This window comes from Adiantum capillus-veneris, chromosome 2 (assembly GCF_014529385.1).
Source record: "Adiantum capillus-veneris isolate H3 chromosome 2, ASM1452938v2, whole genome shotgun sequence".
Lineage (NCBI taxonomy): Eukaryota > Viridiplantae > Streptophyta > Polypodiopsida > Polypodiales > Pteridaceae > Adiantum > Adiantum capillus-veneris.
In genome coordinates, this window is record NC_140932.1 from 103,727,349 (window position 1) to 103,745,719 (window position 18,371).

Below are 18,371 nucleotides of genomic sequence, written 5' to 3' on the forward strand. Positions count from 1 at the left end.
TTTCTCTTTTAGGTCTTGTTGATTGATAAGCTGTAGAAGTTCTTGATAATACTTGTCTTCCAGGGAAGCTTCCTTAACCTTGTTTAGAATTGGATTGTCCACTGTGGAAATAGCCCCAAGAAAGACCTTTCGACTAAGAGCGTCAGCAACCACATTTTCTTTCCCTGGTTTATATTTTATGTCAAATTCATATTCCTATAAGAGTTCTATCCATCTTCTCTGCCTCATATTGAGTGTTTCTTGTGAGAAAATCCATTTTAAACTCTAATGATCGGTGATTAACTGGAACTTTCCTCTTAGAAGATAGTGCCTCCAGAGTTTTAGAGCATGGATGACAGCTAGGAGTTCCAGTTCATGAGTTGGATAATTCAGCTCGTGGATTCTTAATTTTTGCGAAGTAAAGGCGACTGGTCTGCCTTCTTGATTTAAAACTCCTCCTATAGCAAGACCGTTGGCATCTGTTACTACTTCAAACTCTTGAGTGAAATCGAGAAGTTTCAGTCCAGGGGCTGATGTGAAATTTTGTTTTAGTTTGAGGAAACAATCCTCCTGTTCTTTTCCCCATGTAAGTTTGGCTGTCTTTTTAAGTAGCTGCGTCAAGGGTGTGGCGATAAGTGCATAATCTTTGACGAAGATTCTATACCATCCTGTAATGCCCAAAAATCCTCGAATCTCACTGACCATTTTGGGTTGTGGCCAGTCTATTATATCTTTAATCTTTGCGGGGTCTACTGAAATTCCTTCAGGGTTTATTATAAAACCAAGATAACTAGCTTCTGGCGTGAAAAACACACATTTACTCATCTTGGCATATAACTGATGTTGGCGTAGAAGATGAAGTACTTTACGTACATGGCCTTCATGCTCTTTTTCATCCTTGGAATATACCAGGATATCGTCGAAAAACACCAACACAAAATCATCTAGATATTCTCTAAATATATCTTGCATGAGACGATTAAAAGTAGCTGGAGCATTCGTAAGACCAAAAGGCATCACGATGAACTCATAATGCCCATACCGGGTGTTGAAACCAATTTTGTAAATATCTGCCTCCTTAATCCGGATTTGATGGTAACCTGATCTGAGATCAATTTTTGTGAATACTTTGGCTCCATGTAATCTATCAAGAAATTCATCAATGCGAGAAATAGGGTACTTATTCTTTACTGATACCTGGTTAAGCCCCCTATAATCGATGCAGAGACGTAAATATCCATTCTTCTTCTTTTGGAATAAAACAGGCCCTCCCCAAGGTGAAATGCTTGGTCTTATGAATCCATGTTCAATAAACTGATGAAGCTGTTTTTTTAATTCAATAGCTTCAGGGAGGGACATTTTGTAGGGTCTTTTTGAAATTGGTTCACTACCTAGAAAGGTTTCTATTTCGTGGTCTATATCCCTTGGAGGAGGTAAATTTGAGAGATCTTTCGAAAATATATCTGAGAATTCTTTAAGCCATTCTGGAGTTGTGTCATCCCTTGAATCATCTGCCTTATTAAGTTTTACTACAAAGATTTGTTGCCCCTTACGTAACCCCTTCAAAAATCGACTAGCCTTGACTAAATGAGCCTTAGGTTTTTCATTTAATCCTTGTACTAATGTTTCTTCACCTAAGTGATTTTTGAAGGTTAAGTTCCCTTGAGCATAGTGATTTTGGGCTTGATTTTTGATTAACCAATCCATTCCTAGAATACCATCATAGATTCCTACTTGTAGAGTCTGAAAGTAGGATGAAGTCAGGGTTCCCCCTAGTTCAAACTCAACTTCCCCAGCTGTAAATTGAGATAGAACCTCTTTCCCATTTTCTAATTCTACCACTAATTTCTTGGTGGGATATTGGTTCAATTTAATTTTCCTTAAACATTTAGGGGAGAGAAAAGAGTGTGTGCTGCCACAATCTATAAGTAGTTCAAAGTTTTCACCTTCTCTGTTTGCAGTGGTTTGGATGACAGCATACTGTTTCCGAGCTCCATGGTTATCAATGGCGGCAAAAAGAGTAGCTCTTTCATCTTCCTCATCCAGTAAGGTAGGCTCTCCTACTGCAGCATAAGCTCTGGCTCCTCTACCTCTTCCTCTGCCTCGTCCTCTATTGCCTCTACCTCTTTGATTATTTCCTTGTCCTATCTGAGTCTAAGGAGTGGTTCTGGTAGCAACTCGGGGATTTTTCCCCTCAGGACATTGACTCCTGTAGTGTCCCATTCTATTGCATCCATAGCATCTAATGTTTGGAAAGGTCTGCTCTATAGTGGCTGCAGCTGACACTGCCCTTCGTTGATTTCCTTGGTTATAATTTCCCCTTGCTCTTCCTCTAAAGTTATTGTAGTTGTAATAGCTCCTTGCAGGGGGTTTTCCTTCAACTGCAAGTGTTTTAGCTTTTAGAAGAGCATCTTGAATAGATATGGGTCTCATAGCTTCCAAACGGTTACTTAAAGGTTTTTTGAGACCCTGACAGAAACGAGCAATCTATTGTTCCATAGTCATTGGTAGGACGTGACATCGTAAAGACACATATTTGGTGCAGTACTCTTCCAAAGTAAGCCCTAACTATTTGAGGGCGAAGAATTCATTCATTTTGATAGCTTGGTGAGCTGGAGGAAGATATCTTTCCTTCACTACCTGCTTCATTCTTTCCCAGGAGGGACTAATGGAAGGGTTATCTCTACAGTATTGTTTCCACCAGAGTTTGGCATCTCCGGTGAGTCGAAACATTTCTAACATTGCTTGATTTTCTGAAGCAGTTCTTGCTGCCAAGAAATAATCATCCATGGCATCGAGCCATGCTTCGGCATCACGTTCTAAGTTGGTTCCTTCTCCCTTGAAAATTGGGAGTTGAACTTATTTTAACAGTAATTTCTTTTCCTGGGTGGGAGTATAGAGACTTTTTGCATTTCCCTGGGTTTGTAATTAATGAAAATGCTTTAGTGATTACACTACTTTTGTTTTGTCATGCAAGTTCTCTAATCTATATACTTTTAAAACAGTGAAAACAGAAATCTGACAATCATTATCACCATCTCAATTAAACTACACAAGAATTTCATAAAACCATGGTATATACAAAGGTTGTTACAACACTGACTCATACTATGTACAAGAGGGACTCATACTATATACAAGATGGACTCATACTATATACAAGATGGACCCATGCTATATACAATGTGTGATTCCCTAAATCAACATTCTCTTCACCACTTGTGGGTTTGACAGGGGATCAAAAAATATGACATCCTTTGGTCCCCTAAACTTTGGGCCTACCCTCATGGGCCTGATCCTACTTGGGTATATTATTGTGGCTACCTGATCATATACCCATTGATTTTGTGACACTTCTACCCCATCTATAATAATGGTCTCATCTGGATCTTCAATCCCACTGAAAAAGAAAACTTCGATGGTCCGAGGTGTTTCTGCCCATTTGAGTCTTTTCAGATTGAGTGTCAATCCTTCTAACTGTCCCGCATCAATCAGGAAAATTCCGCCAAACTGTGACCAGCTGATTTCCCATGTAGGAGGAGGGGAAAACATTAAATCTAACAATTGCATGATGCTCTTGCAAAGTACAAAGTTATTGGAGCTGCAAGCAGCCTCGAACATGATGTTGAAAATCATAAACTTTTGGTAAGCTTGGCGGATATTTTCCTGTGTTGATAGGGAAATTCTCATTTCACAATATACCATAATTAGAAATGCAATACAACTTGTGCCTATTTTTTAACTTTTATCCTCCTAAGGTTAGGACTTTATTAAACCATGCTCTGATACCACTTGTAAGGTCCCCAATCCCGTCGACACCATAAACGGGATGGTACTATTGACAGGTCTCTAGGCCTATTAAAGTCAGAGTCTTTAAACAAGAAAAATTCCAGGGAATTCACCCTTACCATTGACAATGGTTTAGGTTTATAGCCCTAGAAGAGACCTAGTCCTGTCTCGTAGTGGAAACGGGACCATAGAAAAAAATACGGCCCTATATCTTCATCCTTCAGATTAAGGTTTCCTTAGCCAACTCTTTTTCCCCCCAAACATATGTGAGGGCACAGCCATTGGTGCATTCCTCTTCCAAGTGAAGAAGTTTCTAAACATTTTAGTACACAAGAATGGATAGTTACCTGACAAAATCAAGTCCACCCATCCATGATTGACAACCTTAGTCAATCCCCACTTACCACCCCGCACTCACACATGATTTCTGTGTTGTTTAATTACTACCACATTCTTTTCACAATTAAAACAATGATTCCTTTTCTTTCACAACTGCATTTCATTAAGACAACCTTTGAAGACATTCTTTCAGTAGACAAACATCTTTAGACTTAAGACAAGGTACTGTCATTCTGAAGTATCTCTGACCAGTACTGGCTTGTCTCAAGACCACCTATACAGGGGTGAAAAACGGCACCCATTCTTTATTTATAAAAACCGGGGTGGAAAAAAAAACCATCACCCAAAGTCCAGGCGCCCATACGCCAAAACCAGTTGCTCATACAATCGGGCGGTTCCTCTAGGATAAACTTGAAAGTACTATCCACAAACATAAACAAGCACGGGATAAGGACTCCACACGTGCTTAGGAAACCGACTCTTTTATGATGGTATCTCCATCATTACTCATTATGTAGAGTAAAATATTTCCAAGGAATTAGAGGTGTCTTGAAACCAGTTGTCTTAAGGATGGTCAAACATTTCTTTCCTAGGTCAATCAGTCATAACCCAATCATTTCTTTCCTATTTAAAATCATTGCTCGTTGGTTTCGTGAAAGTTACCTTCCATTTACAGCCAGTTTATCCTTCCTAACCTTATGTATGCAATGTTAACTTAAAAATGAACTTTAAAAGATTTTAAGTGAACAAAATAGAAATCCACATGGGACTGCTCGTCCATGTGCTGTGGGGCGGGTGCCCGTAGACTCTCTTCTATTGGCCTATGGCTAGGCCCAGCCTCATGGTCATTAGTGGCTTTGTTTCACTTGTTGCTAACATCCTCTTCCTCAGTAAGAGGATTTTCCCTAGTCCTCTTTGGAGCCATGTCGGTAGCCTTATAAAAAGACTTAATCCATTAGAAGTTTAATTGAATAATCTTCTTTTTCCTTGTTTATCCAAAACTAAAGATTTTTGGAGTAAGTAGGTATCTTTAATAGTCAATTTGATGAGATATTCCTCCGATAACTTATTTATGCTATAAGTAATTTGCCATAATTATCGTTTAATTTGGGAAGCCCTTTTTCTAGGTTTCTCCTTAGTCTATTTTTCATTTTAACCTTAGTAACTTATAAATTTCTATGGCTAATGGATTACTCTCCCTAAATTGTAATTGAATATGTTCTATCTTTAGGAATTTTCATAAATTTGATTTATAACCTTTCCCTGCTTTACTTATGGTCTAAATCAGGTAAGATTTTACTGATAGTAACTTGTTATACCATCCATTTATGCCGAGGTAATTTTCCCACCCTTCAATAGTGATTTTGGACCTCAGGTATTTATTTTGTAATTATATAAATTCATTTACTAATTTTCCTTGTCTATTTTATATGCAAAATCGGTTATGTTTATTGAAGATAAATACCTAAACTATTTATCTGATGTTGGGATATTTATCATGGATCCCCAAGGTGTGTTCTACCTCTGATATTTATATCAAAGGTTTTTGGATTAATTTACTATATTCCCCCTTTTATTTTTCCCTAAAATAATGTAATTTTATTGGGATATTTAGATAAGCTAATTATCTGAGATTAACATAATTATCACAATTTTAGTAAGGTATAATTAATCTCTAATAAATAAATCAAGACATTTTGAATCAATTTGATAATTTTTCCTATTTAATTTATCCAAAAAATAGAGTAATTTTGCTAAATTAATTAGGTGAATTAATTATCTGAGCTTTAAATAATTATTACCAATTTCCTAAAATATAATTAACCTCTGATAAAGAACTCAAGTCATTTTGAATCTATTTGCGAATTTCCCTTATTTAATTTGTCCTAAAAAAAGAGTATTTCTACTAAAGTAATTAGATAAATTAATTAAATGAACTTCACCTAATTATCACAGGTTTCCTAACATGTAATTACCCTCTAATAAATAACACAATTCAATATGAATCCATTTGCTAATTTCCCCTATTCAATTTATCCTAAAAACAGAGTATTTTTGCTAAAGTAATTAAGTAAATTATTTATCTGAGCTTCACATAATTATCATGGGTACTCTAATATAAAATTTACCTCTGGTAAATAAATCAAATCATTTTGAATCTATTTGATAATTTTTCCTATTTAATTTGTCCTAAAAGTAGAGTATTTTTGCTAAAGTAATTAGATAAATTAATTATCTGAGCTTCTCCTAATTATCACTGGTTCCCTAACATATAAGTTACCACTTATAAATAACTTAAAACATTTGGAATCAATTTAATAATTTTCCATATTTACTTTGTCTTAAAACAAGAGTATTTTTTCTAAAGTAATTAGATAAATTCATTTTTTGAGCTTATCCTAATTATCGCAGGTTCCCTAACATATAAATAACCATTAATAAATACCTCAAAGCATTTGGAATCCATTTACTAGTTTCCCCTATTTAATTTGTTTTAAAAACAAAGTATTTTTGCTAAAGTAATTAGGTAGATCAATTATCTGAGCTTCTTCTAGTTATCATGGATTCTCTAACATATAATTAAACATTGATAAATAACTCAAAGCATTTGGAATCAATTTGATTATTTTCTCCTTTAATTTTCTCAAAAAAATAGTGTAATTTTACCTAATTAATTATGAAAATTACTCAAAAAAATATAAGATAATATTCAAAGCTTAATGACTATCTAATGAAGCTCTAATAGTTACCTCAACTTAATTTAAGCTTAATTAATCTATTTCCCATTAATTTATGGTTAATTTGACTAATTTCAGTCCTAATATGATAGGATAATTAATTAGCTTAACATTTCCAAGCTTAATTACAATAATCAGAAGAGAATATTTAATTAGGAGAGGGTTTATGAGTATATATAGGCCTAATCTTTGATTTATTAACAAAATAGATTAATCTAGCCTTGCTAATTAAGAAGGATTAGGCTAATTATCATTTAGGTTAATCGACTAAAGCTTAATCTCTAGTGATTTCTGCGTAGTGTTCTCTCTAGATGAGAGAAAGAGAGTGTGTCAAGGCTCCGAGTCTAAATTTTTATGAAGAGAAGGGGGTCCTTTTATAGCTTTTTCTGGGCACCTGGCAGTTTCTGGCAGGTTTTGACACCCCAAGCAGGCCCCCAGCTTGCAAATGGCACCATCTACTGCTAAACCTGTCTCTGACAGGTTCCCCTTAGCTCCACACAGTCCCCATACCTTCCAGAATCGATTTTGGTTGATTTTGCAGATTTCTAATGATGAAAATTTGAAATATCAGTTAATTCTAGAACCTTGGGTTTAGAAGTCTTTCTTAATAATTATTACTGAAACCATCCAATTTTTATTAACTAATTGAATTCCTATTGTAACCTTCCAAGGTCTGTAACTTTTCCTGTTTTTATCGGATTCTGATTCTAAAAATTGCTAACCATAGTAAAGCTCTGCTTATGATTTCAAAAATACCAATATTAGCCGTGTTTGAATCCTTCAACAGTGGTTTTCACTTTAATTTTACAAGCTTTGTACAATTTTTAAGGTTTCGAAAACTGGAAACCTCTCTCTCTCTCTCTCTCTCTCTCTCTCTCTCTCTCTCCTCTCTCCTCTCTCTCTCTCTCTCTCTCTCTCTCTCTCTCTCTCTCTCTCTCTCTCTCTCTCTCTCTCTCTCTCTCTCTCTCTCTCTCTCTCTCTCTCTCTCTCTCTCTCTCTCTCTCTCTCTCTCTCTCTCTCTCTCTCTCTCTCTGCTGCCTCGCGCGCTCTGCTGCCCTCGCGCGCTTTGTTGCTGCCTGCGGCTGCGTGCGCACTGTTACAGACAGCCCCCCTCATCGCCACTCTCCCGCTTCGCACCCGCGTCCCCCACGCCCCCACTACCCCGCGCGCGGCCCCCTACTCCCCCTCTCTATCACCCCCTCCCTATAGCGCTGCCCCCCCGCTCCCTCTCTCTATCGCGATAGCCCCCCCCCCCCCCCTCTCTCTCTATCGTGCTGCCAATCGCCTATCGCCTAAACCCTTTACCTTTATATTTTTTACATTTTACATTTTAACCCTTTAACCCTATCGCCTATCGCCCCCCCCCCCCCCCCCCCCCCCCCCCCCCCTTTTTTAACTCTATCGCCTATCACCTAGACTCCTTACATTTTCTGCATTGTAACTTTATCGCCTATCGCCCCCTTTTTAACTCTATCGCCTATCGCCCCCCCCCCCCCCCCCCCCCCCCCCCCCCCTTTATTGCTCCTCTTCTCTCTCTCTCTCTCTCTCCCCCCCCCCCCCCCCCTACCCCACGTGTTGTCCCCCCCCCCCACTACCCCCCCTCCCTCTCTCTCTCCCTCTCTGTATCTCTCTGTCTCGCCCGTACTCTATCTCTATCGCTTCCTTTCCTTTTAACTCTATTTTTTAACACTATCTCCCGTACTCTCTCTCTCTCTCTCTCTCCTCTCATCTCTCTCTCTCTCTCTCTCTCTCCTCTCTCTCTCTCTCTCTCTCTCTCTCTCTCTCTCTCTCTCTCTCGTCCGTACTCTATCACTGCCCCTCCCTTGCCATACCTCCTCGCGTTCCCCCACTCGCCCAGCCACCGCGCCCGTTGCTAGTGTGGGTGCACTCGTGCGTTTAGTGACTCCTTTTCGGACGGCGATCAAGCATGAGGAAGCTGAACGATAAAGCCGACCCTCTAGACGATGCCATTCAAAAGTGCAAAGAGGAAATGACGGAGACCATTACCAAGATGAACCGCAATCTCTTGGGCACAGTAAACATGCTCGAAGGACGCGTGTTGATCCAAGAGAGCAAGATAAATACGCTGGAAGACCGAGTGACGACTCAAGATGAAGAGATTGCATCACTCAAGAAAGATCTCACCGAAGCACGATCAAGAAACACACTGGAAGAGGGCGAGCTGCAACCCTCAGTAATTGAAGAAATCAACACGATCAAAGAGCAAGTACGGGCCATCAAAGAGGGAGAAGAGAAACACAAAGAAATGACGACTTCTTGGGTGGATGTTCTTACCAAAACTCAACCAAAGGCGGATGAAGCCGAGAAATGGATCAAGGTGGCCAAGAAAGGAAAAGGCAAGGAGATAACACCCACATCCACACCCACTATCATTAATCAGACACTAGAGGAGGAGCAAAGAAGACAGGTGCACACTTTACATGTGAGAATTTGCGGTCTTAAAGACAAAGCCAATGTGGATGAATGAAGTAAAAGAACTCACAGCCTTGATGGGGGTTCATGAGCCGATGCACACAAGGGCATGGAGAGTGGGCAACATAAAGAAAAATGGAAGCAGTGGAGAAACCTCAAGAGAAAGAGCACTCATCCTCCGTTTTCCCTCCATGGAAGCGAAGAAGTCCTTCTTGAAGAAAAGACCAACTCTTAAAGAGACTGGCATCTTTCTCGGGGATGATCTCACCCTCTCGCAGATCGCTCATATGCAGGAAGGAAAGCCGGTGATTAGAGCGTCAAGATGAAAAGGCAAGATTTCCTTTTACCAAGATGGAAAAGTGGTAATATTAGAGCGGCGCTCCACATGATGGTGCGAGACTTATGGGACCACACTCAAAGTGGCTACCTGGAACTGTAATGGATCTATGCGTCTTGATGTGGGTGCTTTTGAGGATAGCTTTACTGGAAGAGGCATCATCTTTTACTCTGAGACACACCAGGCCCCTGGGCAATCCATGCCTCACATCAGTGGATACAAGTGGGACAGCTTACAGATAGGAGACACGCTCAAAGCACAGAGGAAGGGGCTCGGGGGGAGTGGCAGTGTTATTTAGAGAGGATCTGCAGCCATTGATAAATATAGCCCGCGGGGATGAGCAGGCTAGGTACATGTGGGTGAGATTGAAATCAGAGACAGGCAGATATCTCTACCTTGCTATTTGCTACTTTCCCCCGAGTACATCAGTTTATGCATCACCCAGAGGACAGTCCCCTTTCTCTATTTTGGATGATGATATATGGGAGTTCTCTAGGAATGGTGACATTATCATCCTAGGGGACTTCAATGCTAGGACTGCCCATCACCAGGCATTGTTCTATGATACTTCAGAGGAGATGCTTAGAGAGCTAGATGTTGTAGAGACGGGCCTGTCCAGAGTATCACAAGATGTGGAATATACTGAGTATGGGCGACACCTGATAGACATGGGCACCGCACATGGATTGGCCATCTTGAACGGCCTATAGAGATTTCGTGCTGCGGGAGGTTTTACATGCTTCCCACATAAACATGGAGCCAGCACAGAGGACTATGTCATGGCATAGCCGAATCTCATCTCCGGTATCCAAGATCTCACAGTTGGGCCCAGAACGGTTGGGGTGGCAATGGATCATGCTCTGGTGTCGATGACCATCTCCTTCCAGTTCAGTGTAACACACAGGCCATGGGTAGCAGCCCCTACTCTCTACACCTTCACACGGGAGACGGATTTTGTATACATGGACGGGATATACAGATGCCTATGCACTGAGGACCCGGGGCGACCTTTGGAGGAGCTAACTACTATACTGACACAGACATTACATGATGCAGCAGCAGAGGCATACCCACACACCCAGCCTGAGTAGAGCCACCGATCAGGGAGCATGCCTCAGAACAGCTAGTACGATGAGGAGTGCCGCCAAACTAGAGCCAGACTTCAGAGGGAGGTGATTTTGGGTTACGTCACTCACAAACAGTCACAGATTGACTTCCGACGCGAATTTAACGTTGTTTTTAAAAAGTAGAGCCACTAGGCAACTTAGCAGAATGATTAATAGAGCACTCATTTCATGTCTTGTAGAAGCACCTCATATGTGGAGACAATGTTGTTACCATGATCATTCTTGCATTTCATGGCTCTCAATATTACCAACATTATTTCGCCCTAAATGGTGGAGATTGTGTGGTCTCATTTATTGTAGTTGAGTTATGTCATTATAAATCTTGCCACTCTATGTTAATTAGTTGTTGACTTGCAATGCCTAGGGCAAAATGCCTACACTAACAAAAGTTGGCTTACTTGCTAGTTGTAGTGGGAGTTGTAGGATTACATGATGATGTGCCAAAACACCTTAATTCTGGGAGCTTAGAAACATTAGCCAGCAACAAACACGTTGACTTTGCTGCAACCAATATGATCACATATTAGTGCTAGTGGTATACCCCCATTAGTAACATTAATGCACCCCAATCACTCTTGCATGCTTGCACCTATTTGTGGTTGGTGCCTACTACAACATCAGATTCTGGGAATTCTGTATTTTTAAGGCCTAGCCAATATGTTTGAGGCCAAAATCCTCCAATATTAGCTAGGCCTCCATACAAGAAAAAACACATTTTGTTGTCCTCACATGCCCCACAAGCCCCACAATAATGCAAGCAACACCATAGTGTATTAATAAATGATTTAATGGACTCCGATATTTCATGAAACAATCTATAAAAAAATCCTTCAATTTGGTGGAAAGTATGCTAGAGAAAAATTGTGTTCAAGGAGTTTGCAATTGTAGACATATCATCCTAATTGCCCAAAGTACCTTTTGAGAGTTTTTTTTGCACAAATTCCTTAAATCTCTTTATTTCCAATTATTTATTTTGATAGGATCTGCTCGACTTTTTCTTTGCTCGATAAATCTTGCTCAGTGTTTGGTAGAACTTTTATAAAAGCATGGTTTAAATCAAAGTTGTTGTGAGTGTGAGTGTGTTTATACTAGTAGCTATAGCATAAACTAGGTAGAGGGTAACCCTAAGCTGTCAGAGATAGTGTTTTTGTGGGAGAGAGTGTGAAGGCATGGGGAATGTGTGTGTGTGTGTGTGTGTGTGTGTGTGTGTGTGTGTGTGTGTGTGTGTGTGTTCATATGTTTTTTTAACGTGTGTAGAGCACAACAAGTAACAAATATGGTGGATTACCTCGGGTTTACCTTGAGGTCACATGCAATGGCAGTCCTACCATCTCTCTCTCTCTCTCTCTCTCTCTCTCTCTCTCTCTCTCTCTCTCTCTCTCTCTCTCCACATGTTCATCTATTGTTTTACATATGTAGGACATAATAAGTTACAATATGGTGGTCTACCTTGGGTTTACCTTGAGATCACTCGCAATGGCAATTCTGCCATCTCTCACAGAAATTTTCAGAGTCATGGAAGGCGTTTCTGTAGCAGCATTTTCGAAGTGAACAGGTTCAACAAAATTGATTCTCATCTCCTATTTTACATACAATGTCTTCCGGCACTCGCAAGGGTTCTTCTTCTTCAACAAGGTCCACAACCATTGTGGAAAATGATCCAAAATCTCCTAAGTGTGGAGATAGCAACACAACCACCCAACCAACGACATCGGAAACCATGATCATGGCGTACTTGGTATCATTGCAAGAGACCGTAAACAAACAAGGCGAAGACTTACGAGCACTTGCAATGGAGAATGACACACTAAGGGTACTTGTGGTTGAGAATGAGAATCTCAAGAGGACACTTGAGATGCAAACAACACGTTTGATGCAACTTGAAGAGGAAGTCAAGGAATGTAAACGCTCTCTTGTGGACTTGAATGCTTTGAAGGAGCGGATGAGCAAAGTAGAGCATGACCATGTATTGAAAGAGGAGAAATTTGACACTATGAGCCGGGATGTATGCGACATGAAAAATGTATGCACAAACAAGTCTTGGGCTGATGTATGTGGTAGCAATGTGGTTTCTAATTCCTCACTCATGCAAGCTATGGTTCACAAGCTATGGTTCAAACAAAGAATGTTGAGAATGTAGATGTGGAGGAGTTGAAGGAACGGGAGCGACGTTCCAAGAACATTGTTATTCGTGGAATTCCCGAAGAGAAGTTAGAGACACCTCCTTCTCTTGCCATTGTTATTGAAGATTTCTTCAAAACCCACTTTGGCATGTCCGGAGTTATGGTCTATGGAGCACATAGAGTGGGGAAGCAAGGAGCTCCTCGCTCGGGAGAACGGCCAATTGTATGCACCATGTCGGATGAGACCAAGCAAAAGATTATCCTTGATAATAGTTGGATCTATTTGAAGAATACAAAATGTTTTGTATGTGAAGATCGCACTATTAAGCAACAAAATATGCGTCGCAAGGCATATGAGGAAAAGAATAATAAAAACAAGGAAATCTCTCATGAAGAAAATGTGCCCAAGGAGGAGGCAAGTCTCTCAAGCAAATAGGGATGCGTGACCTATGAGACCGAGTTACAATTGAAAATATGCTTTTGGAATTGTAATGGATACCCATGGAATGCGGGGGTTGGCATTGATGAACTAACAAGCAAAGCCGATGTTGTACTTCTTGTTGAAACTTGGGAGCATGATACACAAAGGATTAACGGCTTGGAGGATTACAATGTACATTCATTGATGTGGTCAAAGAATCTCAAGCAACGAAGAGGACAAGGAGGGTTAGCATGTATGGTTAAGAAAGGATTGGAAGATTTTGTATCAATTGTGAAAGATGACAAGTACAAACGTTATGTATGGCTGAAAATTATGACACCAAAAAGAGCACCCATTTTTGTAGCCGGTTGCTACATTCCTCATCATGATTCTCCCTTTTATGCTTGCATGGATAGAGATCAACCATTTTCTGATTTGGAAGAGGACATTGCTTATTTCAAAGGTGAAGGTGATGTTATTGTATTGGGGATATGAATGCTCGCACAAAAACATTGCAACATGATACTCAACAATTTGATATGCCATACATTTCAAGGGAGTTGGAGGAAGTTCACTTGTATGATCGTACTTCAATGGATGAGAAAGAGCCGGATCACTATGGAAAGTTACTTTTACACATGTGTAATAGCACGGGCATGCTCATTGCCAATGGTGTATCTTTGTGGAGTGGAACCAATGGATTTACATGTAAAAGACATAATGGGGATAGTGTGATTGACTATATGCTACTCTCTGAAGCCATCATGTATCGCATAAAGAGTTTTATGTTTGGTCAATGGACCCCGGAATCCGACCATCGCACCTTATGTATTGACCTTTCATGTGGAGAAGCAACTAAGCATGATAATCTCAACCAAAGGAAAGAGAAGTTATCACTATGTATGGATTTCAAACGGGCACCAATGTACATTGAAATGGTTGAGAAAAAATTATGGATGACAAAGCTTCAATGTGATGCACCATTGGAAACTAAATGGGAAGCTTTTAAGAAAGCTATTTGTTCTTGTGCGGAAGAATGCTTTGCCATAAAGCATCTCCATGGTATCAACAAAGATAGATCACGCAAAAGGTGGTTTGATAAAGAATGTCAAGATGCTCGAAAGTCCTTGATAAAGCTTGATGCAACTATGGACAAATACAACTATCAAAGTCATTTGCATACATACAAGGCATTGATTCAAAAGAAGAGAAGAAGATGGGAAGTAAAGCAACAAGAATTTCAAGTCCAAGAAAAGGCACATGCATGTGGAAGATTTTGGAGAAACTTGAGAGGCAAGCGGGTTGAGAATTTTGGTAACTTGAGTCTAGTGGATATGTACACACATTGTAGGCAATTATATGAGCAAGAAAATACTGAAAAAATGCCATTTTATGGTTCACTCCCATGTATGCCGTCTTTTTTTACTATTGAGGATGTATGCGGTGGGCTTGAAAAGTTGGCCACTCGCAAAGCGAGAGATCTTCAAGGTATCAAGCCGGAGATGATCAAATGGACGGGAGATTTTACCCATGAGTGGATGTGTGATATGTTCAACCTTGCACTTCAACATGGTATGCCTTATGATTGGAGTACTAATTGGGTTAAGCCTTTGCATAAAGGAGGGGATGTAAAGAATGTAAGCAACTACCGGACTATAATGATTGGGTCTCTTATGGCAAAGTTATTTGGGTGCATAATGGAGATGAAATTGAGTGATTGGGCTGAAGAGAATGACAAGCGTGCAAAGGGACAAGCGGGTTTTGGTCGATGCCATAGCACCATTGATCATCTTGTCACTCTTCGTGTTCTCATGGAGGAAAGTCGGTTGAAAGGCAAGCGATTGTATTTTGTTTTGTGGACTTTAAGAAAGCCTTTGATATGATTCCACGTAACAATTTGTGGAGAAGGATGGAAGAACTCCAAGTGCCAAGTGAGTTTATGCTTGCGGTTTCTCGAATCTATGAGAAGGTGATTTGTCAATTGCGTATGGGAAGAGAAATTTCAGAAATTTTTGTAAGCACTATTGGGGTTAAACAAGGATGTCCATTGTCACCAACTCTCTTTGGTCTATGCATCGATCAATTGGAACAAATGGTACTTGACTTTATGCAAGAAGAAGGCATTGAAAAGGTCACTATTTGCAATGCGGTAATCATGCTTTTGTTGTATGCGGATGATGTAGTGCTTCTAGCACACACTTTAGAAGATGCACAAAAGCTTATGGTTGTCCTTGAGAACTTTTGCTTGCATAGTGGGCTGATTGTAAATGAATCCAAAACAAAGGTTATGCTTGTGAAAACCAACCATAAGGAGAAGCCATGCATTGTGTACAACAACGAGACACTTGAAGTTGTTGAGAGCTTTAAGTACCTTGGCCTTGAGGTTCCATCCAATCACAAGTGGCATGAATGTGCTATGCATCGTTTGGAAGCGGGAAAGAGAGCATATTATGCATTTGAGAACATGTGTAATGCGGGAAACATCAAGTGTTGGGTTCTCAAGAAGTATCTTTTTGATGCATTGGTGACACCGGTTCTTCTTTATGGAGTTGAAGTGTGGGGTGGGAGCATCTCAAAGTCTACTTGGAAAGAGTTTGAGAATGTCCAAAAGCGTTTTCTTACAAACTTTCTCCAAGTTAAGACACAAACACCATATATGCTCCTACTTCTTGAGTCGGGATCTCTTCCAATTGAGGTTATGGGCATGGAAAGGGTTGTGGAGTACATGATAAAGATGCGTCAAAACCCCTCACATCGACTTCCTACAATTGCATGGGAAGCAAGCAAAAAAGTTCAAAAGACGCATAAAAGCAAGATCTTGAGCACGGGATGGATGCAAGACATAAAGAAGTGGTTTGGGAGATGGGATGCATTACACTTGCTACATGATGCTTCAATTGACTCTCAAGTGAATGAAGCTTTTCTACAACGCCAATGTATTACGGCTTGGGAGAAATCCGGTGGGTCACGCTTCATACATTACACCACCTATATTGCCCCCAACTACAAAACCATGTTCTTCGCTGAGAGAGGAAACCGTACTCACACTTACATGCTTGAGCCTATTCCCTTGTCCGCGATACGCACTATCGCAGCAATTCGGCTTAGCTCCCATTTCCTTCGATGCGAGATAGGGCGTTGGGGCAATGGAGAAGAGTCAAATCGATTGTGCACATTATGCTCACTACAAGTTCGAGAGTCTGAGTACCACACACTACTAGAGTGCTCAGCTTTTGATCACATCCGAACTTGCTTCTCTCACATTTTCAGCCATAACTTAGACCTACACACTTTCCTCTCCCAGCCAAAGTGTGGGCTCTCCATTGCGACTCTCATCACTACAATTTTGGAGCATCGAGAGTCACTCATCAGCCGTACACATACTACATCACATGTAACTTTGGTCCCATAGGTCATATTTGACCTCCGAGGACGATAATAAAATCTATCTATCTATCTCTCTCTCCTCATGTGTTTTTTCAATGTGTGCAACAAACAGAAGAAGACCAATAGCTATGCTAGTGGGTGAGTCTTTTGCATGAGTTGTGCTCTGGCATTGCATGATTACGGAAGGGGTTGATCAACAAATATATCTTGAAGGCTTGTAGTGTAGCAAGGTTCATAGGTAAGGAAATTGGTGAATAGAAGGATCTTGCAACTAGGAATCTCTTCTATGATATGCCCAACTTCACAACTATTGCGTATCTATTGCCTCTCATCTTTTTAGGGTTTAGGGTTTTGGAGTCCAATTTTATCATAATCCATGTGTATTTTGTGATTGCAGCGGATGTTGTATGTGTGCATTGAAAAAGGAAGGAAAGGCATCCATTGTCAATATAGGGGATGAATGTCAAAACAGATTGTCAGAGTTGTGTTTAGTTTATTTAGGTTACATGCAGCTTTTTTAAGCTTTTTTTATAATTAGAAAAACTTAAGTTTCCAAAACCTTAGTGTAAACAAAAAGATTTTCTAAAGAAACTGATCCTAACACATATTGGAATGAATTAAGCTTTAACTATTAATCTCTCCCCTATGTAAGCATATCTTTCTTATTGACAAAGAATGTGCTCATGTTGAAAATATAGGTAGCTCATTCCAATCTCTTTCTTTTCGGTTCTTCCCCATGTAATCAGATCCTTATTGCCAAAGAATATACGTCATGTTGAAAATGGTGCCATTTAGCTTTGACCACATAGTCGTAAATTCTCTCTCTCTCTCTCTCTCTCTCTCTCTCTCTCTCTCCTCTCTCTCTCTCTCTCTCTCTCTCTCTCCCCCCCCCCCCCCCAAAAAAACAAAACACAAACAAAAACCGGCCCTATTGCTCTGTGTATCATCTTTGTCAATATTTTGGTGGGCTCTAACAAGGGTCTATGGGGGCTCCTCCATGCTAGAAACCTATATAGATCTTCTTCATACACTTTATCTATATCTCTGCAAAAGTGGTATCCTAGATGGCGATGCACTACATGATGAAATCCATGAATAGTATAACATAGATCTAATCAAAAGATATAGGATCATGATCTACAACCACTCCAGCAAGATTGATAAGTCGTGAATGCATGGTAGAAGTAATGTGGGAGCTAGAACATAATCCATAGTGCTATCACCACGTCTATGAGGGAAGTAGGTGATGAGAGCCACCAATAGTGTAAGTAAGATCTAATCAAAAGATATAGGAGCATGATCTACAACCACTCCAGCAAGTATGGGCAAGATCGATAAGCTGAGAATGCATGGTGGAAGTAATGTGGGAACTAGAACATAATCCATAGTGCTAGCACCATGTATATGAGGGAAGAAAATGATGGTACTTGAAGAGTAGTTCCTTTCAAGACCATTCAAAAGGGTCAATCCATGTGATAGAGTGTAGGTTTAGAGTGATCTTTGTGAGTGAGATGTGGAGGAAGCTTCTGAGTTTCCTCATGCCATGTGGCTCACTCCCAACCAAAAAATCTCACTTGCAAAAAGCTCACTCCCAACCAAAAAATCTCACTTGCAAAGCTCCTTTGAAAGTTCTCTCCCAAGTTCAATATGGCGTAGGTTCTTTCTCCATCTCATCCTTATGTCTTTGTCTCCTTGAAG

At 40.2% G+C, this 18,371-nt stretch overlaps 1 protein-coding gene across 1 annotated transcript in view; it reads left to right on the forward strand.

Annotated features, from left to right (window-relative positions):
- LOC147463308 (uncharacterized) overlaps positions 1-17,756 on the forward strand; it is a 50,557-nt gene extending 32,801 nt beyond the window's left edge. Inside the window, exons 2-5 of the mRNA XM_086496211.1 lie at positions 7,675-7,893; positions 8,341-8,642; positions 12,065-12,146; positions 17,483-17,756. Of these exons, the coding sequence (XP_086352337.1) occupies positions 7,675-7,893; positions 8,341-8,642; positions 12,065-12,146; positions 17,483-17,756 (877 nt within the window). The remainder of the gene's footprint in view (positions 1-7,674; positions 7,894-8,340; positions 8,643-12,064; positions 12,147-17,482) is intronic.
- Positions 17,757-18,371: the final 615 nt, after the last annotated feature.